At 43.7% G+C, this 25,774-nt stretch overlaps 1 protein-coding gene across 1 annotated transcript in view; it reads left to right on the top strand.

The window, feature by feature from the left end:
• The first annotated feature begins 6,209 nt into the window (after positions 1-6,209).
• The window catches only part of ISM1 (isthmin 1), a 95,072-nt gene continuing 75,507 nt past the window's right edge, over positions 6,210-25,774 (top strand). The window contains exon 1 of the mRNA XM_070381970.1: positions 6,210-6,477. Coding sequence (XP_070238071.1) covers positions 6,340-6,477 — 138 coding nt within the window. The 5' untranslated portion in view covers positions 6,210-6,339. The remainder of the gene's footprint in view (positions 6,478-25,774) is intronic.

Raw genomic sequence — 25,774 nt, 5'->3', positions numbered from 1 at the left:
CCTGATGCAAAAAGCTGACTCACTGGAAAAGACCCTGATGCTGAGAAAGACTCAAGGCAGGAGGAGAAGGGAATGACAGAGGATGAGATGGTTGGATGGTATCACCGACTCAATGGACATGAGTTTGAGCAAACTCTGGGAGATGGTGAAGGACAGGGAAGCCTGATGTGCTGCAGTCCATGGGGTCTCAAAAAGTCAAACACATCTGAGCAACTGAACAACAACGTATATAAAATAGATAACTAACAAGTTCCTGCTGTATAGCACAGGGAACTATTACAATATCCTGTAATAAATCATAGTGGGAAAGAGTATGAAAAAAGAATATATATGTATAACTGGATCACTTTGCTGCACAGCAAAAACTAACAATATTGTAAATGAACTATACATCATTTAAAAAAAAAAAAAAAGGTTATTTCTAATCACACACTAGCCTAGCTAAGGTGTTCTGGGCAGAGTTGGAGTGGGGTAAAGGCTCTGTGCCAGGAATTCAGGCTGATCATTCGTCATCCTGCACAGAAATATCCAGCCACCAGGCTGAGTTCCACTAGCCAGGACTCAGTCACACGGCTGTATCTAACTGTAAAGGATATTGGGAAATGTAGTCAACTCGTGTGTCCAGGAAGAAGAGGAAACAGGTTTTGGTGAACATCTAGCAGCCTCCACCACAATCCCTAAATGCTAATCATTTTTACACCCAGAAAAGCCTCTGGTTTTGACTTTGCAAAAAATCTGATTTACACCTCACATACGGTATGCATGAGTGTAACGGTTTTTTTTAAATTGAATCCTTATCTTTTTGAGATATATACTCAACTATGTATCAGTGAAATGATATGTCATGGATTTGCCTCAAAATAATTTGACAATAGAAAGTTAGAGTACAGATTTGGTCACAAGTTTTGTTGAAGTTGGGTTATTTATTATACCCTCTTTCAGTTCAGTTCAGTTCAGTCGCTCAGTTGTGTCTGACTCTTTGTGACCCATGAATCGCAGCATGCCAGGCCTCCCTGTCCATCACCAACTCCTGGAGTTCACTGAGACTCATGTCCATCGAGTCAGTGATGCCATCCAGCCATCTCATCCTCTGTCGTCCCCTTTTCCTCCTGCCCCCAATCCCTCCCAGCATCAGAGTCTTTTCCAATGAGTCAACTCTTTGCATGAGGTGACCAAAGTACTGGAGTTTCAGCATCATTCCTTCCAAAGAACACCCAGGGCTGATCTCCTTTAGAATGGACTGGTACCCTCTTTACTTTTGTATATATTTTTAAGTAATAAAAATGTATTTTAAAAGACTATACTAAAACTACCCTTTGCTATCTTCCAACAGTTTTAGTAAAAAAAAAAAAAAAAAATATATATATATATTAAAAACAATAAAATCCTGATCATAATAGACTACAAGGTTCTCTTCAGTTATATTAACTATAGGTGTTCTGGCTTGTTAATTTCTCTTATTTTACCCAACTATTCCAGTCAAACAAGCCTGTCTGCAAAAGAAATGGACTAATAGTAAAAGATAAAATTTGTGAAAGAATAGTACAATCAAGACAGAAGAATTAATATTTACAGATCTGCTACTTATAGTAGGAATAGTCTAAGGAGAGTTAATTCATTAAGTGAGGTCTGTATAAAAATCACATGCTGTATCCATTAAACACAGATTAAACATCTACTTCACGCAAGGCTCTGTGCTCAGCTCTAGAAATATAATGAGAGGAGGCAGCTGTCCCGGTCTTGAGGATTGTACTTGTCAGGACAGGTTGAACTAGCTGCGTAGCGAACATCCCCAAATCACAGTGGTCTTGAACAACAAAGTGTATTTCTTACTACACAAGGTTACGTGCTGGTATTCCTGGTGCAATAGCTCTCTGCTGAGCAGTAACTCAGAGATTTGGGCTCCTCCCAACCTCAAAGTCCTTTGCCTACAGAAAGCAAAGAGAGTGTGATAGATGGTCACTTAGTGTTTAATGGCCAGATCAGAAAGTGACAGAGCTCTCCACCATCCCACCTGGACCCAGTACTGCTGAAAAGTGTTCTCTAGCTGTGAACAAAAGAAGAGAAAAAAAAACCTGGGTACTGGTGTAAGGGAGATGTGCTCTGGAATGTTCTGCCACAAAGGTGATCCAAGTCTGGTATAAAGGCAGACACACAAACAGACACATTCTACTAATGCACAGTTAGATCAATAATAAAAGATACGAATAAAGTGCTATGGAAACTCTTAAACAGGTAGGATTTTTAAAGTTTCCATTAACTGTTGGTATGATTTCCTAAATGTGCTCGACACTTAATTTGCTTGGGCTATTAAATTTATAATTCTTTTTCACAAAACTTGCAACCCAGTTTTCCCTAACTCCTCAAGAGCAGAGCACTGCCTGTAGCCTTGTTTGGGAACAGTCATCACAGGGCATGGAGATTTATCAATACTAGTTATGTGTGCTTACTAGAACATAAACTCACCTGGAATTTGGATTTCACAGCATGCAAGAATTTTAATAGGATTCATTCATACATTTGTTCGACATTTTATACAGACTTTAGTCCCCAAAATTCAATTTACAATTTTTACAACATTTTACAAAGACTTTGATCTCCAACTCTCCTTTTACACGTTTACAAGAATTTACACTCGCTGCAAGCATTTCTTTCCGATGTTTTTGTAAAAGTTATTTTTCCTAGGATCCAAAAAAATGTTCATTTTAGATGAGAGGAGAGGAGGCTTACATGTGGAGATTGTGTTTGATGGAAACACAGGATACAGCAGAAGTGACTGGATTCTAATTTAGACCAGCCTGCCTCAGGCAATTGGGAAAGTCATTTGTCCCTGTGTGCCCACATCACAATCTGGCACAACTGGGGGTTAGAGCCAGCCTAAACTCTCTCTGGACACAGGATTCCTGTTTGCCATCTTAATTTACACATTCCATCAATGTGCTGATTAGCCTGGACTCCCTCACATCTTTCTAAGTGATTCTAACTTGGAAACACACAGGAGGATCCCTGTGGGATCTCAGAGCCGCTGGGATCTCCTCTTTGATCTCCCATCTGAATCCGGGACCATCTATTGTTTCAAATTCTTCCTCAGCGCTCCAGTTGACAATTATTGGCATTTTAGAGCCTGCGGATTGCAATAGGATGCCTAACAGACCCGCTGCCTAAACATTTAAAGCGCTCACTCCCTCCCAAAGCCATTGCTCCCTTCCCAAAGCCCTCCCCGCCCACCACACACAAAATGACTGAAAAGGAGAGAAATGGAGTGCTTTAAGAATCTGTCAATGAAAGTGAAAGAGGAGAGTGAAAAATTGGCTTAAAGCTCAACATTCAGAAAACCGATCTGATCCCATCACTTCATGGGAAATAGACGGGGAAACAGTGGAAACAGTGTCAGACTTTATTTTTGGGGGCTCCAAAATCACTGCAGATGGTGACTGCAGCCATGAAATTAAAAGACGCTTACGCCTTGGAAGGAAAGTTATGACCAACTTAGATAGCATATTCAAAAGCAGAGACATTACTTTGCCAACAAAGGTCCGTCTAGTCAAGGCTATGGTTTTTCCTGTGGTCATGTATGGATATGAGAGTTGGACTGTGAAGAAAGCTGATCGCTGAAGAATTGATGCTTTTGAACTGTGGTGTTGGAGAAGACTCTTGAGAGTCCCTTGAACTGCAAGGAGATCCAGCCAGTCCATTCTAAAGGAGATCAGCCCTGGGTGTTCTTTGGAAGGAATGATGCTGAAGGTGAAACTCCAGTACTTTGGCCACCTCATGTGAAGAGTTGACTCATTGGAAAAGACTCTGATGCTGGGAGGGATTGGGGGCAGGAGGAGAAAGGGACGACAGAGGATGAGATGGCTGGATGGCATCACCGACTGGATGGACGTGAGTCTGAGTGAACTCCGGGAGTTGGTGATGGACAGGGAGGCCTGGCGTGCTGCAATTCATGGGGTCGCAAAGAGCCGGATATGACTGAGCGTCTGAACTGAATGTGTTAGTAAGATGCTAGGGTTGGTTAGGATTTTAAAGAGGCTCACAAAGCATCTCCAGAGCAGTAACTATCTCTTCTGGCCCTTCACACAAAACCAACCGGTGCACCAAGCTTTGGGCTTCCCTGGTAGCTCAGCGGTAAAGAATTCCCCTGCCAATGCAGGAGACACACGGATTCCCTCCCTGGGTGGGGAAGATCCTCTGGAGAAGGAAATGGCAACCCACTTCAATATTCTTAGCCTGGGCAGTCTCAGGCACAGAGGAGCCTGGCAGACTACAATCCACGGAGTTCCAAAAGAATCGGACACGACTTAGCGACTAAACAACCAAATACTACACTTTAACCACCGCTATTCAAATACTGTAAAAGGCCAGGGCGAACACTGCCCCCACCCCGACCCCCGTGAACTTTCGTAATGATAAAAGTGTTTTCGGTCTGAATTTGGTGAAGACTTGGCTGAGGTGCCTTGTATAAAGACAGGAACTCTCGGAAGGGAGTTGATTTAAGAATCTTACTTGAGTTTGTAAGGATGGGAGCGGGGGAAGGGGGCGTGTCGTAGAGAAAGGTTTGTTTGTTTAATTTCAGTCCCCAAGGGAGAATGGAGAGGCTCCATCGCCGGGACATTGGAATCCAGGATGCGAGGTGCGCTTGGAAATTGGGGAAATTTGGGAACGCCTAGGCTGAAGGTTCCGCTCGCGGGGAGAAAAGGACGGGGCGGGCACAGGGGAGGAGGCAAGGAGGGACCCGAGGGGAGGCGGTGGAGGCGGAGTATAAAAGGCCCGGCCAGCCCGGGCGCCCGCCACTCCGAGCCCCTTGGAGAAGGCGGGCGCCCGGGCAGGATGCGCGGCGCCGCTGCGGTGAGCTGAGCCCAGCCCCGGACTCGGCTCTCTCGTGCATCCGAGGCGAGGACCGCGCGCCCTCTGCTCGACCCTCGAGCCCTTCCACCGGCCGGCTGTCCCCTGCGAGGCATGAGCGGCGCGCGGGAGCCCGAGGTTTCAGCGCGGTCATGAGACGCTGGCCCAGGAGCGGCAACTGGGCGACGGCAGCCCCCAGGGCCCCTCCGGGCGCGGCGCCTCCGGGATGAGCCCCCCGACCCGCGCCGGCCTGAGCTGAGACTGGCCCCCACTGCCCCACCTCCGTCCTGCGCGCCCGAGCCGCGGGCACCTCACCCCTGCCGCTTCTTGCCGAGACACCTGCGCGCTGGACCAGACGGACGCCCGGCGAATCGGACTCGCCTCCCTTCCCAGGCTCTACCCACCGCCGCGGGCGCCTGAGCAACGGTGCTCTGTGAGCAGGCAGCCCACCGTCCGGGAGCGAGTGTCAAGACCTTTCTGGAACGACCCCGTCTCTTCCCCCTCGTACATACGCCAGCTGCAGGGAGGGGCGCACAGTCGCCGGCAGACACCTGGCTGGGCCGGTGCCCTCTCGGTTCTGCATCACCACAACTCCCAACTCCACTTGTCAATAAAAGTTTCCAACCTCGCCCAGGCACCCCCCACCACCCCAAAGCCCCGGGCCTCGGCGCGCGCGGGGCTCTGCCCTCGCCGGCCGCAGCGACCTCGGCAGCGGGGGCGCGCGCTCGGCGCAGCCCGGCAGGCGGACACGGACTCCGGAGGGGCTCGCGGGTCACCTCCAGTGACAGCCCCCGCGCACCCGGGGCCCCCGTCTGGAGCCGGCTCTCCCGAGGACTCGGCGGCGGGGCGGCGCGGCCCGCGGCCGGGAGGAGCGCGGGGAGGAGGGGAGGTGGCTCGTCGGGTGAGTGGCTACGGGCGGCAAGGGCGGGGGAGCCAAGCGTGGAGGTAACTGCGGGCCGCCGCTGAAGCCCTCCTCCTCCTCCTCCTCCTCCTCCTCCTTCTCCTCCTCCTCCTCCCGCTCCCCGCGCTCCTCTGGCGGCCGCTCCCGCTACAGCTGCGGCGCCGCGGCCACATCTGCGGCGCCCATGTGCGCTCGGGGGCTCGGCTGCGCCCGCCCCGCCGCCGCCCCCGCTGCCCGCTGCCCGCAGGGTGGGCCCCGGCCCGGCCCGGGCCCCGGGCGGCCCGCCGTCCCCGCCGCCGCCGCCGGGGAGCGCCGGGGTTCGCTCCGCCGCCGGCTTGGACGCCCCCGGCCCCGCCGTGGCTCCGCCGTGGTGCGGCGGCGGGGACGGCGGTGGCGGCTCCTGCTCCCCGGGCCTGGCGCGCCCCGCCGCAGCCAGCTCCAGTGCCGCAGGCTCGGGGAGCGGGGCCCCGGCGGGGGCCGAGGCGGGAGCCGCGCTGCCGGACTCCCGGGCTCCGACTCCTCCTCCCCCGCCGCCGCCGCCGCCGCCGCCGCCGCCCGCCGCGCCGGGTCCTAAAGCCGCACGCCTGCGGAGGATGGTGCGCCTGGCGGCCGAGCTGCTGCTGCTGCTGGGGTTGCTGCTGCTCACGCTGCACATCACGGTGCTGCGCGGTTCCGGAGCCGCCGACCGGCCGGACGCGGCCGCGGCCAACGCCAGCCGGACCCCGCTGCAGGTGAGTGCGCCGCCGGGCAGGGGCGCGCGTGGCGGCCGGGACCCGGGTGGCCGGGTGCTGACCTCGCACCTGAGAGATGCGGGGAGGCGGGTCCCCGCTCCACCAAAGAACAGATTGTTTGGGCAGTTGTTTGGCCGGGGCCACCCGTCTCCAGCCTGGACGGAGCGGGCTAAGTGCTTGGAGGCTGAACCATTTCGGAGGTCCGGGGGCACGCTCCTCCGGGTCTGTCCCCAGGTACCTGAGCGTGAGACGGGCGGAGGAGTGTGGAGCACGCATGTGTTGGCTTTGGGGTGCTTTCAGTCTTCGGTTGCCCTTCAGAGGCGAAGTGATGTTATTCTGAGAGGCGGGGGCGGGGGGAGGAGCGGGAGGAGACCTCAACTTAGGACAACCTCCAAACGAGGTCTGGGAGGAAGAACCCGGTTGAATCTGCCAACTCAGAAAACAGTGGCAAAGGTCAGGAAATAATTTCCCAGAAGAAAGTATCCCTGGTCGCCCACGTGGTCCCCGATCCAACCTTGCACCTTCCTAGCCTGCGGAGGGCGCGGAATCAAGCCACCTGTTGTACTTTGAGATGGCATTACCTGGGGCTTTAAAACTTGACAGCAAAAGACTTCTTACAGCGTTCTGCCCCTGTTGAAGGTCGCCTTAGGAATGGAATTCTGAGGGTCTGTGCAGCTCCAACGCAGTGGGGGGGGGGGTCGCAACTAGGGAGGAGATAGCAGGCCTCAGACGCAGAATGGATTCTCCGGTTTCCAAATAAAGAGTTGCCTAGGTAGGGATTTTCTGCCGCTCCCTTGGAAAATACCTTTCCTTGGGTCTGTCAGAGGTGTTGACAACTGTCAACGTGGGGCATGGGTAAAGAAGTCAGCAGGGATTTTCCAAGGAGGCAGCAGGAATTCACTTCTAAAATCTCCTCCTCCAAGCAGCCCCTCTGAAAACTCTGTACTCTGTAATGTCCAGATAAGCAACATCCATTGTTGCCAAAGGGTTTTAAGATCATTGCCCTGTTGATTCTTCCCTCACATCTTTATGCAGTGTGTCACCTAAAAACCCTAGTGTAGAGAGATTCCCTTAAATACGTCCAGAGTGCTTTCCATGTGCTAGTTTTCAGTTCTTTGCAGAACTTAACTAATTTAATGATGTACTATATTGTTAATATCCCCCCTCCCCCCGCATAGATGCAAAAACCGAGGTACAGAGGTTAAGAAACTTGCAAAGTTTACACATCCCAAACTCGTGGTTTGTTACACCATGTTCTCTCTCTGGCAGGATGTTGTAGACTAAAGCAAGGTGATCTTTAGGCAGGAATGTAAAACCAGGAATGAAAAAGAATGCACCCCAGAGCCTAAAGTTCTTTTAACCTGGGGATATTTCTGAAAATGTCCTAATTTTGTGAGGTCCTCTCCTCTTCTCTGGTGGGCAAACAGGTTCAGTGAAAGCCTGACCCGATCTCTTTGGGGAAACTGAAGACACCCCCATTCCATAGATGGTGGTACACCCACCCACTGTAACACTGGGAACAATGCCTAATATCTTCAAGAATTCTGGAAGTCATATTCTATACATGATGCTTTCTTTCCTCATGGACTCATGAAAAGCTGTAAAAATGATGTTCTATGGAAAAGTAAATTTGGCAGATTTTTTTATGAGGTGTTTGCTATCATTAGAATAACCTAGGCTTGGCCTTTTCCGTTTGAATGTTAAAGTGATGAGAGAAGCAGCTGGTGGAAGTGGCCACTGCAAAGGGGAAGTGGATTAAATTCTCAAAAGAGCCCGGGGCTGAAGGACTATCCCAGCAGAGCAGAAGAAATGGGGGATTTAGAAAGAACAAGGCTCCTAGGAGTAGCTTGAGTCCCAAGTAGCTGGTAATCCATCAGCTTTCAGCTTATCTTGTTAATCATGTTTGGTTATTCTGTCCACTCAATTAACTTATTCAGACAGATTGATGAGTTTAACAGTTTAGTTCATAATTTTACTCTCTTTTGTACTTTGTTATTATAAAAGTTTTACATTCTTCCTGATTAAAGTTATTCCTTTGGCCCTCTGACTCTCAAAAGTATTACGATTCAACTGAAGAGAGTGTATTCTGCCAAGTGAGGAGGTCTGCAAAATACACTTATTAGTCTGTGGTTTTCAGGGTTCGGGATATGAATTCACTAGTAGCAGGTGTATTTGAAAACAAAACTGTGGGCACCATATTCTGTATGTTTACTGGTGATGTTTAACCCATCTTAAACTGCATTTAAACTTAAATGGCTGTGGGATAGCTTACGCTGCTAAAAATCATCCTTTGCAATCCAAAAGTTCATCAATCTTTATGTTACATTATTTTTATCTCTGCTTAAAATATTCTAAAATATGAGGTTGGAGTCAGAAAGACACAATGGTAGCTCTGTTTACCCAAACTGTAGTATATCGAGGAATATTGAGTCCCAGGGACAGGGGAGCCTGGTGGGCTGCCGTCTATGGGGTCACACAGAGTCGGACATGACTGAAGTGACTTAGCATAGTATTGATTATTTTTTAGCCTGGGGTATTTCAGTTGTTTTCAATGTTGTGTTAGTTTCTGCTATACAGTGAAGTAACTCAGCTATATGTACGCGTACATCCCCTCCTTTTTGGATTTCCCTCCTATTTAGTTCACCATAGCACACTGAGTAGAGTTCCCGTGCTGCACAGCAGGCTCTCATTAGTTATTTATTTTATACAGAGTAGTGGATATATGTCCATCTCAATCTCCCAGTTCATCCCTCCTCGCTTTTCCCCCTTGGTGTCCATGTATTTGTTGAAGGTCAAGTGTAGTATTTGTTCTTACCAGGTTAATATTTGGGAACATTTACAAGAGATGCACCTTTGTTAAAGAGCTGACATATCAAGGGCATCGAATAGAATAGAAGTAAGAATAACAATAGTAGCTAAGATCTGTCAAATGTCTTTTATGTGTCATGCACTATTCTTAGCACTTCTCATATGTTTTCTTTGTAAATCCTCACAAAAATCTCATGAGTTAGGCAATATTGTTATCCCTGTTTCAAATGAAAAAACTAAGGTTAGGTAACTTGGCCTGAGGTTGCAGAGCCAGAAGCTGCTTAATTTGTTGTTATCTTATGAGTATAAAAATCTTTGAAGAATATTTGTGTTCCAAGCTCTTGATAAAATTATGCTGGCTACAAAAGAAAGGGTAACAATTTACACTATCAAACACATCTTGACAGTGTTATTGTGTCAAATATGAACACATCTATCTGTCTGCATGATGTATACATACATACACACACACGTAAACATGACTAACCATGGGTGGTTTTTTTTTTTGGTATTTTCAACATGCTATGCTGTGCACAGAGTCGGACACGACTGAAGTGACTTAGCAGCAGCAGCAGCAGCATGCTGTGCTAAATCACTTCAGTCATGTCCAACTCTTTGCAACCCCATGGACTTTAACCCACCAGGCTCTTCTGTCCATGGGATTCTCCAGGCAAAAATACTGCAGTGGGTTGCCATGCCCACCTCCAGAGTTTCAACATACTAGGAGATAAATTTTTGACTTTGTAAACTGTCTCTATACCGTTAGGTATACTGTTATGAGGCAGTAATATAATGCTGTTTCTATTGGTTATGTGGTTCATAATAATAATAAATAAGAATGTTAGTCTTTATACTGTTTTCAGTATTTTAACATATAAGAAATTTTACAGTTGTCTGTAACAGCTATATAAAAATGCATAGAAAAATCAATTTTTTCACCTTTAAATGAAACCTTATCTCTTCTTGTCTCATGTTGATCAGATACTCAGATTAGCTCTTTCATATGTCTTTAATTGATAAATGGTAATAAAACAATTATATATAATCAAAAGCATCCTGGAAGACAGAATATCCCACAATAGACCCACAGGCAATGACAATAATAACTGTATCCCTTTAACATATGTTAGTCACTCAGTCCACTCCAATATTCTTGCCTAGAGAATCCTGTGGACAGAGGAGCCTGGAGGGCTGCTGTCCATAGGGTCGCACAGAGTCGGACACAACTGAAGTGACTTACATTGGAGAAGGAAATGGCAACCCACTCCAGTATTCTTGTTGGGAGAATCCCAGGGACAGAGTAGCCTGGTGGGCTGCCATCTATGGGGTCCCACAGAGTCGGAAACGACTGAAGTGACTTAGCAGCAGCAGCAGCAGCAGTCACTCAGTCATGTGTGACTGAGTCATGACTCTTTGCAACCATATCGACTAGAGCCCACCAGGCTCCTCTGTCTATGGAATTCTCCAGGCAGAATACTGGAGTGGGTAACCATTCCCTTTTCCAGAAGATCTTCCTGACCCAGGGATCAAACCCAGGTCTCCCTCATTGCAGGCAGATTCTTTACCATCTGAACCAGCAGGGAAATTCAAATGAGTGCTTCTCTACTAAAGCTCAGGTTCAGAATCATGAATTTTTATAGATTTTATATAGTAAAGCTAGAATTCATTCAAATAATGTGACTTAAGAAAGTATTTGAAATCATCAAACTATTTTTGCAATAACATTAAAGCAAGCCAAACTCTGAAATGTAACTGTTTTTGTTCTCTAACTCCTAACCCCCATCATCCATCTACTTGCCTTCAATAAAACTATTTAGTATCTTGTACTCACTGCTTCAGTCAAGAGTTGATCTGAGCTATGAATAGCAGTAAAAGCAAAAGCAACATTTATTTGTACTTAATGCTACTGAGTTTCTTTACAATGACCCTATGAGATAGATAGTATATATACCCTCATTTCACAGATGAGGAAATTGGACCCACAGAGATTTGAGTAACTTACCCAAGGTCATACAACCATGATGGGCAGGGCCAGGATTCAGACCCAGGCAGGCTGGAGTTCTTGTTCCAGTCCCTGACAAGACTCCTCCAGCTCTGAGTCAAGTCAACAACCTTTGTGTTTCTTATTTTGTGACTTGCCTTGCCCATTTTCCAGGTAGACTGTGTTCTCTTATCTCAGGAATTCTTTTTAAATTATGGCTAACTGGCTCTGCTGTCCCTGGGATTCTCCAGGCAAGAACTCTAGAGTGGGTTGCCATTTCCTTCTCCAATGCATGAAAGTGAAAAGTGAAAGTGAAGTCGGTCAGTCGTGTCCGACTCTTAGCGACCCTGTGGACTGCAGCCTACCAGGCTCCTCTGTCCATGGGATTTCCCAGGCAAGAGTACTGGAGTGGGTTTCCATTGCCTTCTCCAACTTAACTATTACTACATAATAAATCATCCCAAAACACAGTAGCTTAAAACAACCACATTTTATTTGCTCATGAGTTCATGTCAGCAATTTGCCCTGGGCTCTGCTGGGTGGTTCTTCTGCTGCTCTTGCCTAGGCTTCTTCAACTGGCTATCGCCTTCTGTTGGCTTGACATGGGCTAGGTAGTCTAAGAGGACCTCAATAGTACATTTGATAGTGGTGTTTGCTGTCACCTATGAGAAATAGATTTAAGGGCCTAGATCTAATAGATAGAGTGCCTGATGAACTACAGAATGAGGTTCGTGACATTGTCCAGGAGACAGGGATCAAGACCATTCCCATAGAAAAGAAATGCAAAAAAGCAAAATGGCTGTCTGGGGAGGCCTTACAAATAGCTGTGAAAAGAAGAGAAGCGAAAAGCAAAGGAGAAAAGGAAAGATATAAACATCTGAATGCAGAGTTCCAAAGAATAGCAAGAAGAGATAAGAAAGCCTTCTTCAGCGATCAATGCAAAGAATAGAGGAAAACAACAGAATGGGAAAGACTAGGGATCTCTTCAAGAAAATCAGAGATACCAAAGGAACATTTCATGCAAAGATAAGCTCAATAAAAGACAGAAATGGTATGGACCTAACAGCGGCAGAAGATATTAAGAAGAGATGGCAAGAATACACAGAAGAACTGTACAAAAAAGATCTTCACGACCCAGATAATCACGATGGTGTGATCACTGACCTAGAGCCAGACATCCTGGAATGTGAAGTCCAGTGGGCCTTAGAAAGCATCACTATGAACAAAGCTAGTGGAGGTGATGGAATTCCAGTTGACCTATTCCAAATCCTGAAAGATGATGCTGTGAAAGTGCTGCACTCAATATGCCAGCAAATTTGGAAAACTCAGCAGTGGCCACAGGACTGGAAAAGGTCAGTTTTCATTCCAATCCCAAAGAAAGGCAATGCCAAAGAATGCTCAAACTACTGCACAATTGCACTCATCTCACACGTTAGTAAAGTAATGCTCAAAATTCTCCAAGCCAGGCTTCAGCAATATGTGAACTGTGAACTTCCTGATGTTCAAGCTGGTTTTTAGAAAAGGCAGAGGAACCAGAGATCAAATTGCCAACATCTGCTGGATCATGGAAAAAGCAAGAGAGTTCCAGAAAAACATCTATTTCTGCTTTATTGACTATGCCAAAGCCTTTGACTGTGTGGATCACAATAAATTGTGGAAAATTCTTCAAGAGATGGGAATACCAGACCACCTGATCTGCCTCTTGAGAAATTTGTATGCAGGTCAGGAAGCAACAGTTAGAACTGGACATGGAACAACAGACTGGTTCCAAATAGGAAAAGGAGTTCGTCAAGGCTGTATATTGTCACCCTGTTTATTTAACTTCTATGCAGAGTACATCATGAGAAACGCTGGACTGGAAGAAACACAAGCTGGAATCAAGATTGCCGGGAGAAAATCAGTAACCTCAGATATGCAGATGACACCACTCTTATGGCAGAAAGTGAAGAGGAACTCAAAAGCCTCTTGATGAAAGTGAAAGTGGAGAGTGAAAAAGTTGGCTTAAAGCTCAACATTCAGAAAACGAAGATCATGGCATCCGGTCCCACCACTTCATGGGAAATAGATGGGGAAAGAGTGGAAACAGTGTCAGACTTTATATTTCTGGGCTCCAAAATCACTACAGGTGGTGACTGCAGCCATGAAATTAAAAGACGCTTACTCCTTGGAAGGAAAGTTATGACCAACCTAGATAGCATATTCAAAAGCAGAGACATTACTTTGCCAACAAAGGTTCGTCTAGTCAAGGCTATGGTTTTTCCTGTGGTCATGTATGGATGTGAGAGTTGGACTGTGAAGAAGGCTGAGCGCCGAAGAATTGATGCTTTTGACTTGTGGTGTTGGAGAAGACTCTTGAGAGTCCCTTGGACTGCAAGGAGATCCAACCAGTCCATTCTGAAGGAGATCAGCCCTGGGATTTCTTTGGAAGGAATGATGCTAAAGCTGAAACTCTGGTACTTTGGCCACCTCATGCGAAGAGTTGACTCATTGGAAAAGACTCTGATGCTGGGAGAGATTGGGGGCAGGAGGAGAAGGGGATGACAGAGGATGAGATGGCTGGATGGCATCACTGACTTGATGGACGTGAGTCTGAGTGAACTCCGGGAGTTGGTGATGGACAGGGAGGCCTGGCGTGCTGCGATTCATGGGGTCGCAGAGTTGGACACGACTCAGCGACTGATCTGATCTTATCTGATGCTCTTTCTTCATCCTCAAGGAAGTTATCCTGCATATCTTTACATGGTGGACTCAGAGCAGACAGAAAAGGCCGAAATTGCAAGGCCTCTTGATGAACTTATAGGAAAGTGAAAGTCATCAGTCATATCTGCCTCTTTGCGACCCCATAGACTATACATTCCATTGAACTCTCCAGGCCAGAATACTGGAGTGGGTAGCCTTTCCCTTCTCCACGGGATCTTCCCAGCCCAGGGATCAAACACAGGTCTCCCACACTGCAGGCAGATTCTTTACCAGCTGAGCCACAAGGGAAAGCCAAGAATACTGAAGTGGGTAGCCTATCCTTTCTCCAGCGGATCTTTCAGAACCAGGAATTGAACTGGGGTCTCCTGCATTGCAGGCAGATTCTTTACCAACTGAGCTATCAGGGAACACCAATCTAACTTCAGCCTCATTGTATTGATTAAACAAATCACTGAATCAGCTTAGATTCTAAGGGACCAGAAATTGACTCCTCTTGATGGGAGGACCAGCAATGGAGCATGTGTTCAGGGATGGGAGGAGTCATTGTGGCTGTCTTTGCAAAATACTTACCATATTAACCTTTTAGGTCAGAGACTGCAAATGTTGAACCACTCTTGTATTCATCTTTTAACATTGTTTATGCTGCCTTTGGTCATGCAGAAACTTTTTATTCTAAGTGTAATCAACTCTGGATCATTTCTAACATGACTTTTAGTTTTCAAGCCTTACTCAAGAAAGAGTTCCTCAAATAAAGATTGTCAAATATTGAAACATATTTTATTCTAATGTTTTTTAGTGTTTTTGTTTTTCTTGTTTAGAACTACAACTTACTTTGAAGTTATTTGTGGGTTTAAGATAAAGATAAAACTTTGATTTTTGTTGAAGTGAATAGCCACTTGTCCTATCATATTTGTTAAATATTTTGTTCTATATTTGTTAATACAAAATACCATTTTTAACATATACTAAAATTTTCACATATACATTACTGGGATATACATATATATATATATATATATAAATACATATGTAAGAAACAAATGTATATACATATACAAAAAACAAATGTTTCTTGACATTCATTTTTCTATTAATGTTTTATACCGTATAACACTATAGTTTTATTTCATGTAGTTTCATAGTATGTTTTAATAGGGAAAATATACTTTTATTAAAATTGTTTACTTAGAAATTCTTATGAAATGTCTATTTTCAAACAGATTTAAGAGTTATTTTGTTTAAAAACTCATTGAGCTTTTACTGAGAATTGCTATATATATTTTGGGGAGGATAAATTGACAAGAATTGAAAATTTTATAATATTATCCTCTGTCTCAGGACATGGTTTAGGTATCTCTGTTTCTTGAGTGAAGCTTCATAGCTTTCTTCATCTTTCTTTTCACATTTCTTTTGACAAGCTGTTTTCAAAGTTTGGCTGCTATTGTGAATTTTTCATTTTATTTCCTGTTATGTTCTCCAATTCATTAGTTTTAGAATCTAGGAAAGCTATACTTAGCAATATGCACTTACAGTTTTCTTGGTGTGTGCATGAGAGCTAGCAATATCCATTTCTGTAGTAATATCATTGTGGTTTCATGGTGTGCGTTAGAAACCCTTTTTTGTTCACTTTAGCACTTTAAATATTAAGAATTATCTATTTCTTATAAGATTGTTAGAATTCACTCATTGTTAGCCCTCTTGGGTTTGGCACCTCTTCGACTGAGATCACTGATTAATGTTCCATGTTATTCCCTGGTCAACAGCCTATTCAGATACTATAACTTTTCTCTAGTCATTTTTGATCATTTATACTTTCTCAAACATCATATGTTTTATTGGATTTTTAATCTATCAGTATAAAGTTTTATATAATGCATGCATATTTTGCAAATATTTCATGACTACACTTTATGATATACAGTTCTTTATGATATACAGTCTTAAATCTCTTTATAAGACCTATCAAGTCAAGGTGGTTAATTATACTGTGAAAACCCTTCATCTTGATTTACTTATTATTTACTTAATCTGCTTATTCCTCAAAGAATTCAATTACATTCTGACCCTACCACTGTGCGTTTTTCTGTTCTCCTTATCATCCATGAAGTTTTGCTTTACTTGTTTAGAATTCATGGTGTTAGGAGACAAAACGTCTTTTTTGGTGGGTTTTTGGGGGGGATAAGAGGGACCAGTCTAGTGGCTTTCAGGATCTTAGTTCTCCTACCAGACCAGGGATTGAACTCATGCCCTCCTCAGTGAAAGCAAGAGTCTTAACCACTGGACTACCAGGGAATTCCCTGGTGGTTATGTTTTTGTCAAGGTGAAATTCCTCATATATCTTTTTATTGACTTTTCAACATGTTTTGATAGTAATTTTGCATCTCTTGCTTATTTTTTTTCTCTTGCCATTCATTGGGTATCTTTTTCCAACCTTTATTTTCAGCCTTTCTCTCCCCTTTTTGTTTAAATATCTGTCTTATTAATAACCAATAGCCAGTTTTTCTTTTGTCATGTAATAGATCAATGAATGTAACCCACCTGTATTTATTGTGATTACCAGTAGATTTGAAGATATGTTTTCGGTTTTATTTGGTGTTTTCAAATTTTCTTCATTTTGCCTCCCACCTTCCAATTTATCTATGTGAACTTTGGCAAGAGAGTTGGCCTAGGTCTAAATGTCCTCATCTCTTAAATAGGTATACAAAAACTATTCCTTGTGTTGTAAGAATCAACACTGAATGCATGCGAGTGCTCTGTTAGAGCTTGGCACTTAAACGTTTAGTAAGTATTGAAATATTATTTACTTAGTTTATTATTCCTCAAGTTTGGAGAGGGTTTTATCTCTCCAATTCTTAACATTTTAGCAAATAGATTTGAAATCATACTTTTCTATCAATGTTGAGACTCAATGAGTATTTATAATATAACCTAAATTTTCCCTAGTGGCTCAGACAGTAAAGAATCTGCCTCCAATGCAGGAGACTCAGATTCAATCCCTGGATTGGAAAGATTCCTGGAGAAGGGAAAGGCAACCCACTGCAGTATTCTTGCCTGGAGAATTGCATGGAGAGAGGAGCCTGTTGGGCTACAGTCTAGGGGGTCACAAAGAGTCGGACATGAGTGACTTTCACTAAACTTTCCCAAAACAAGATTCTAACCTGCCATTTCTTTCTCTTATCTCTCTCAAATTTTAATCACATTATCTGAATATTTAGTGCTAGGTTATTCATTTTTCTTTCATTTCTAATATCTTCCTTCTTTCCTTCATTATTTTTCATTTTTGCTGTCTTAGGAATAATTTCTTAGCAGTAGTATAATTCTCCCAATCGTTCAGTTCAGTTCAGTTCAGTTGTTCAGTCATGTCCAACTCTTCACGACCCCATGAACCGCAGCACGCCAGGCCTCCCTGTCCATCACCAACTCCCGGAGTTCACTCAGACTCACGTCCATCGAGTCAGTGATGCCATCCAGCCATCTCATCCTCTGTCGTCCCCTTCTCCTTCTTCCCCCAATTCCTCCCAGCATCAGAGTCTTTTCCAATGAGTCAACTCTTCGCATGAGGTGGCCAAAGTACTGGAGTTTCAGCTTTAGCATCATTCCTTCCAAAGAAATCCCAGGGCTGATCTCCTTCAGAATGGACTGGTTGGATCTCCTTGCAGTCCAAGGGACTCTCAAGAGTCTTCTCCAACACCACAGTTCAAAAGCATCAATTCTTCGGCGCTCAGCCTTCTTCACAGTCCAACTCTCACATCCATACATGACCACAGGAAAAACTATAGTCTTGACTAGACGGACCTTTGTTGGCAAAGTAATGTCTCTGCTTTTGAATATGCTATCTAGGTTGGTCATAACTTTCCTTCCAAGGAGTAAGCATCTTTTAATTTCATGGCTGCAGTCACCATCTGCAGTGATTTTGGAGACCAAAAAAAATAAAGTCTGACACTGTTTCCCCATCTATTTCCCATGAAGTGATGGGAAAGGATGCCATGATCTTCGTTTTCTGAATGTTGAGCTTTAAGCCAACTTTTTCACTCTCCACTTCACTTTCATCAAGAGGCTTTTGAGTTCCTCTTCACTTTCTGCCATAAGGGTGGTGTCATCTGCATATCTGAGGTTATTGATATTTCTCCCGGCAATCTTGATTCCAGCTTGTGTTTCTTCCAGTCCAGCATTTCTCCTGACGTACTCTGCATATAAGTTAAATAAGCAGGGTGACAATATACAGCCTTGACGAACTCCTTTTCCTATTTGGAACCAGTCTGTTGTTCCATGTCCAGTTCTAACTGTTGCTTCCTGACTGGCATACAGATTTGTCAAGAGGCAGATCAGGTGGTCTGGTATTCCCATCTCTTGAAGAATTTTCCACAGTTTATTGTGATCCACACAGTCAAAGGCTTTGGCATAGTCAATAAAGCAGAAATAGATGCTTTTCTGGAACTCTCTTGCTTTTTTCATGATCCAGCAGATGTTGGCAATTTGATCTCTGGTTCCTCTGCCTTTTCTAAAACCAGCTTGAACATCAGGATCATTATTTAGACTTAACTATAAGATTTATTTTTTTTAATTTGTCTGCTGCTGCTGCTTCTGGAATCTCGTATCTTCATCTTTTATTTTGCTGGAATACATTCTCAAAAAGTTCTCTCAGAAAGGTTTTATCAAAAGATAAACTCTTAGGTGTTCCCCGGAGGTTTAGTAGTTAGGACTTAGCAATCTCACTACCTGGGCCCTGGGTTTAACCCCTGGTCAGGGAACTAAGATCCTGCAAGCTGTGTGGTGTGGCCAAAAGAAACAATGAAACAGATAAACTCTCAGATTCTAAAATTTTAAGTACATCTTTATGTGCTTCTCACACTTAAATGCTAATTTGGCTGTTAGTTTTTTTCTATCTTGTTTCCCCTCAGAATTTTGAAGATGTAATGCAAGTTTTTTTTTATAGCATCTCATGTTTCAGTGAAAAGTCTGATGCTTTTTCTTTGTAGGTGATTTTTTAAGTGGAAGCTTTTAGGGTTTTTCTCTTTGTTCATAATGCTCAGAAATTTCATTGGCTTGTGCTCAGAATTAGGGCCTTTGTTGTTAGTCCTCTTCAGCATGTGGTGGGTGCTTTCAATCTGAATCCTCAAGTTTCTCTTCAGCCTGAGAAAGTTGCTTATTTCCAATGTCCTTGTATTCATCTTCTGGAGCTCCTGGTAGACTTTGACACTAATGTTAGGATTTCAAAATCGAGCGGTCTTCCACATCTCTGATGTTTTTCTCTTTGCATTTTTCTAATGCAGTTCATGTCTTAGCCGAATCCTCCAGCTTTGGCAACCCTAGTGTAGCTCTTTCACTGTTTATCAGTTCCCTGCCCTTACCCTTTTCACCTAACTTCTGTAGCTTCTTCTCTTTTCTTCCCTTCTTTTCTCTTCCTTCCGTCCTCCCCTCCTCTGCTCCTTCGCTTTTTTCTCTCTCTACATATTTAAAACATTTTTAATGATGAATAATTTACATACAATAAGATGAATGCATCTTAAAGATTCAGTTCCATTTTTGACAATTATATATACCTATATAACCACTATCAAAATTAGATACAGAACATCTCCATCATCCCCAAAAGTCTTCGAGTGCACCTTTGTAGGCAATTTACACCCCCCATAAGCAACCAGTGTCTTACTCTTATCACCATGGATTAGTTTGCCTCTTTGAGATCTTCACGTAGATGGAATTGTATGGTGTGCATTTGTGTGTGTGTGTGTGTGTGTATGTGTGCCTGTGTATGTGTCTGGGTTTCTTTTGCTTAACATATTTTTTTTGGTATTCATTTTTGTTGCTGTGTACACCAGTAAGTTTCTCTTCTTTATTGTTAAGAGGTATTCCATTGTATAACTATGCCACAGTTTATTTATCCCTTTCCCCAATGATGGTCATTTGGGTTGTTTCCAATGGTTTGGATGCTTACTGTAAATAAGATCATATTAACTTTTTTGTACAAGCCGGGACATAGGTTTTCATTTCTTGTTAGTAAATACTTGCTAGTGAAACTGACACAGGCTCTATTCTTTGCGTTGCTCTGGGAATTCCTCTGAAGAAACGTGCTTCCTCTGGCAGTCTTTCTCTCACTTTCTCAACTCTGTAATGCTTCACTTTCAATTGGGTACCATCTGTTTCATATCTGCCAGAAATCATTCCTTCTTCTATAGACGTTCCCTCTCAGCTTTCCAATTCTGTTGGGAATTTATTCTTCTATTTCATCTTCTTTTTCAGTAGAATTTAGAGAAGGAAAATAAGTAAATGAAAATACCCAGTCTGCCACCTTGAATTGAAACACTGTAATTTTATTTTTCACTTCTTTTCCTGTATACAAACCAGAAGAAAGTTCTGTTATTTGTGCAGCCCCTTCATTCATTCTTTCCCAGCCATGTTCTAAAAGGCATTGATTTTGAGGCTCAGAAGTCATGAGAACTATCCATTCAATTAAGAAGAATCTATTATGTTTTTAAAGCCTCCAAAGGAAAGAATCCTGTTTGTACTTGCATAAGTACTTTATATATATATATATACACATATATATATATATATATATATAATTGATACATATAATTGAATTGAAGTATAATTGACTTACAATGTTTCAGATGCACAGCAAGGTGATTTGGTTATACAAATACACATATATCATTTTTGAAATTATTTTCCATCATAGATTATTACAAGATATTAACTGTAGCTCCCTGTGCTATACAGTAAATCTTTGTTGCTTGTTGTGTATCTATTTTTTAATTAGAAATCTAGCATTCTATTCACTCTAAGTCAAACAAGTGGAATCAAACTGTCATAATTTTTTAGCTAGGCAAAAATTCACGTTTTCAAAAATATATATATTATCCATATTTATATATGGATACAAAAACTTTTCTCCTACACTTGATAAAGTCCTGAGAAAGAACATCAAAAAAAAAAAGAAGAGATGGAGAAATTGGAGAACATAAATGAAATGGGAGCACTGAATTTGAAATAGAAATAGTGAAACAAACTAGCTAAACGATCATCATATAGTCCAGTTGTTTTTAACATGACTGCTCATTACAAACATATCTGGAGAAAAAAAAGCAATACCTGAGCATTTGTGTTTTTCAAAAAATTTCACGATAATTCTGATATGCATCTGGATTTTAAAAAGTGATTACAGGTTTTTTCTATTAGACTCTAGTTTTGGTGATACAGAGTTCTATTATTTTTCTGTTGACCAATCATGATACAGTGGTATAAAGTAAGTAATAGTTACATAATCACAATAATAAAAGATGTTTATCAGTTTTCACCATCAATAGCCAGACAAAAAATAAAAAATAATTACAATTGCAAGCCATAATGGAAACATGATTAACTTAACAGTATAAAGTAATCACTAACAATTTGGGAGAGTCAAGCAGAGTGACATGGTAAGTGGAAGTGCACACACACACACGTTTCCACCCACCCAGCCAGTCTATGTCTTTTGGTTGGTGCGTGTAATTCATTATACTTAAGGTAATGATTGATATATATGATCCTATTACTGTTTTCTTAATTGTTTTGGTCTTATTTTCTGTAGGTCTTTTCCTTTTTCTTGTGTTTCCTGCCTAGAGAAGTTCCTTTAGCATTTGTTGTAAAGCTGGTTTGGTGGTGCTGAATTCTCTTAACTTTTGCTTATCTGGGAAGCTTTTGATTTCTCCATCAAATCTAAATCAGAGTCTTTCTGGGTAGAATGTTCTTGGTTGTAGGTTCTTCCCTTCCATCACTTTAAATATATCATGTCATTTCCCTCTGGTTTGTAGAGTTTCTGCTGAGAAATCAGCTGATAGCCTGACGGGAGTTTCCTTGTATACTGTCACTTTTCCCTTGTTGCTTTTACTATTTTATCTCTGTGTTTAATTTTTGTCAGTTTGATTACTATGTGTCTCAGTGTGTTCCTCCTTGGGCTTATCCTGCCTGGGACTCTCTGTGCTTCCTGAACTTGGTTGACTATATCCTTTCCCATATTTTGGAAGTTTTCAGCTATTATCTCTTCAAATATTTTCTCAGGCCCTTTTTCTCATTCTTCTCCTTCTGGGACCCCACTAATGCGAATGTTGGTGCCTTTAATGTTGTCCCAGAGGTCTCTTAGGCTGTCTTCACTGTTTCATTCTTTTTTCTGTATTTTGTTCTGTGGCAGTGATTTCCACCATTCTGTCCTCCAGGTCATTTATCTGTTCTTCTGCCTCAGTTTTTCTGCTATTGATTCCTACTAGTGTATTATTCATCTCTGTTTATTTGTTCTTTAGTTCTTCTAGGTCTTTGGTAAACATTTCTTGCATCTTCCCATTCTTTGCCTCCATTCTTTTCCGAGATCCTGGATCATCTTCACTATCACTATTCTGAATTCTTTTTTTTGGGAAGGTTGCCTATCTCCACTTCATTTAGTTGTTTTTCTGGGATTTTATCTTGTCCCTTCATCTGGGACATAACTTTCTGCTTTTTCATTATGGTTAACTTTCTGTAATATGTTTTGTGACACTGTGCTTCTTCTTGCTTCTTCTGTCTGCCCTCTGATAGCTGAGGCTAAGAGGCTTGTGTAACCTTCTTGACGGTAGGGGTTGGCGATGGGAAAAACCGGGTCTTGCTCTGGTGGGCAGGGCCTTGCTCAGTAAAGCTTTAATCCAATTATCTGCTGATGGGTGGGGTTACTCTCCCTCCCTGGTAGTTGTTTGGCCTGAGGTGACCCAGCCCTGGGGTCTATGGTAGGGTTAATGGTGAAGTCCAAGAGGGTTTACGCCAAGGGGGACCTTGCAGTACCCCCATCCCTGTGGTGAGCCCCTGCCGACCCGCACCGCCACAGGAGGCCCTCCAACACCAGCAGGTAGTGGTGGTTCAGTCTCCTGTGGAGACACTGCTTCTCTTCTCTGGGTCTTGGTGCATGCAAAATTTTGTTTGTGCCCTCCAAGACTGGAGTCTCTGGTTCCCCAGCCCTCTGGAAGGCCTATAATCAAACCCTGCTGGCCCTCAAGGCCAGATTCACCAGGGATTCCCAATCCCTTTGTTGGATCCCCAGGCTGGGAAGCCTGATGTGGGGCTCAGAATGTTCACAACAGTGCAAGAACTTCTTTGATACTATTAATCGCTAATCTGTGGGTTGCCCACCTGGCGGGTATAGGACTTGATTTTATTGTGATTGCAGCCCTCCTACTGTCTCGCTGAGGCTTCTTCTTTGTCTTTGGATGTGGAGTATCTTTTTTTTGGTGGGTTCCAGCGTCCTCCTATTGATGGCTGTTCAACAGCTAGTTGCAATTTTGGTGCTCTTGTAGGAGGAAATGAGTACATGTCCTTCCACTCTGCAATCTTGATCTGGAAGCCTGTACAAGTACATTTTTACAGCCATCAGTGACCGAATATTTTTTTCTCTACTGTGTCCTTTAAATCTTTTTTGACACATCTTAATATCATGTTTGCTCTTCTTTTCCCACTATTTATTCCCTTTTTAAGAAACATCTCATGCAGGACTTGAAGGTTATTATTTAATAGTTATTCTCCACATTTGATTATCTCAGTTTTTAACTTGTCTTCGTTGATCTAATTTTACAATGTTTTACTGGTGTACGTGATCCTCTTATTTCTCTTTCGTCTGCGGACATCTATGACCTTGGCTCAGGATTCTATGATTCACAATGGAAAGGGCAGTGATGAAGCCCCTTTCTTCAGTGACAGCTAAGGGTACCTCACTGTCTGTGCTCATTCCTCAAAAGGCAGATTATTTAAGGGCTGGGACTGGGATGTCAGCTTGGTTCCCAGGACTGAATGCAATGAGGTTGAAGAAGCAGCAAGGGAGTGTGTCACTGAAAAAGAAAAAGTCATTTTGCATTTTATTTAAACCTTGTCTGTACTACTCTTCCATAAGAACGTCATAAGAAGCCCTAGACATGAAAGATATAAAGCTTAATTTCTTTCTTTCTGTGGTGTGCCAGTGCAAATGTTGGGTAGAGTGCGATGCGAAGAAAATAGACGTGCTAAGTGCCCAGTGCTCCTCTTTGGACTAAGCACTCACTGCCCGTCCTGATCAGTGACCTGACCATGTAGCCTTGTGGCTCCTCCCCTTCCCCACCTCTTTCCCTTTCTCCTACCAGAGCTTCCTGGGGATATCTCCCAAGGACCGCTTGCTCTTTGTCTCAGGGTTTGATTCTGGAAGAAACTAAACTAAAAAGCGGTAGTCAAACCTCAGCCGTGGGATCACTGGCCACTTCTTCAGGTGCAGGAAGATGTACAGTGTGGGGTTTCCATGAGGTGCCTGCTGTTTCTCGCTGCTGTTAACAAGGCTGACGTCTGTTCACCTCAGAAAGGGATGACCAGTGAGAGCAACAGAATCAAACCATGCCATCCCCTCCCAGAGCGGCTGGGCAGAGCGGAATTCCAAAGTCGTAGGAATGGCAAAGGTCAGGCCTAGGCAGAGCCTGTGAATGGCTTGTGTGTGGAGAGATGACTGTTGTTTTCCTCAGGAGAGCCTTGTCCCGTGCTTGTTTGCCATTTTAGGTGGGAGGATGAGCGACGGTGGGAAGCCCTCAAGGGTGTGTGAGAGCACCTTCTAATGGCTCAAAAAGGTAGTGGTCAGGGTTCCTGGGTAAATGGAGCTTTGGGTCAACTCCCCAGGCACAGACCAGCATGTGTCACTGGAAAGTTGTTTCTGTAAACTGAGTAGAAGTGAAAACACCAGGTTCACTCCTTCCTGTTGAACTGACCCCGGCACATCTTAGTAAACCAAGTCATCTCACACAGAGCCCTGTCTCCAGCTGATGCACCTCCGTCAGACAGCAGCCCTCCTGGGCCCCCTTCCCCAGAAGGAACAGCGCTTCAGGGCCAAAGGAGCAGGAGAATTTCAGCTTCGTGTCTGGGGCTCTGGGCTGCCAGACTCACAGTCTGGAGCACCTCGATCCCAGATGTGCAGCAGAAGTGACCCTGGAAAAGGCAGGTTGACTGTGAATTCAAGAGGCTGCTTCCTGCTGTACACTTCATCTCTATTTTTGAAAATACCAAGGTGTGGCTAGAACCTATATGAAGCACGCCAGGGGGGGCTGGAAATGATGTCATAGGTCACCCAGGTGCTACCTTACTCCCACCAGCATCAAGAGAGAGCATTCATGCCAAAGCCAATGAAACAAAGCGCATGCCTTGGCTCCCAGCCACCTCTTAGAGACTGTGATGAGGAGACAACAAGGAGGAAAATGGCAGTTGTGTTATTATTTTTAAAAAATACTGTTTTATTAAGGTATAGTTGGCATACAATGAACTGTGCATACTCAAAGTGAACAGAGAGGAGTTAACACCTGTGAAACCATCACCGCCATCCAGATGATGAATAAATCCACCATCTCTGAAAGCTTCTTTGTGTTCCTTGGGGATTCCTCCTTCATTCCTCAGGAACCTCCACCACTGATCTGCCTTCTGTCACTGTAGATCCATTTTTACATTTCCTAGAGTTTTACATAAGCAGACTGGTACGGAATGTACAGCATGGGGAGCTCTTTTGTGCACCATAATGATTCTGGGATGCATCCACGTTGTTTGGTGCGTACGAGTTTGATCCTTTTATCGCCAGCTGGTATTCCATGGTATGTGTACACAATATGCCTTTCCATTTACCCAGTGAAGCACGCTGAGGTTGCTTCCAACTCGGGCCTATCAAAATAAGGATGCTACGAGTGTTTGGGTGTAAGTCCTTGCATCGTGAACATATGCTCTCATTTCTCTTGTGTGAATTCTTAGAGGCAGACTAGCTGGGTATATGTTTAGCTTACTTAAAATTGTGGCAGTCTTTTTTTA

Source organism: Bos mutus, chromosome 13 (genome assembly GCF_027580195.1).
Source record: "Bos mutus isolate GX-2022 chromosome 13, NWIPB_WYAK_1.1, whole genome shotgun sequence".
Classification (NCBI taxonomy): Eukaryota; Metazoa; Chordata; class Mammalia; order Artiodactyla; family Bovidae; genus Bos; species Bos mutus.
Note: the sequence above shows the minus strand (reverse complement) of the source record. Positions and strands in the feature narration are given on the sequence as shown.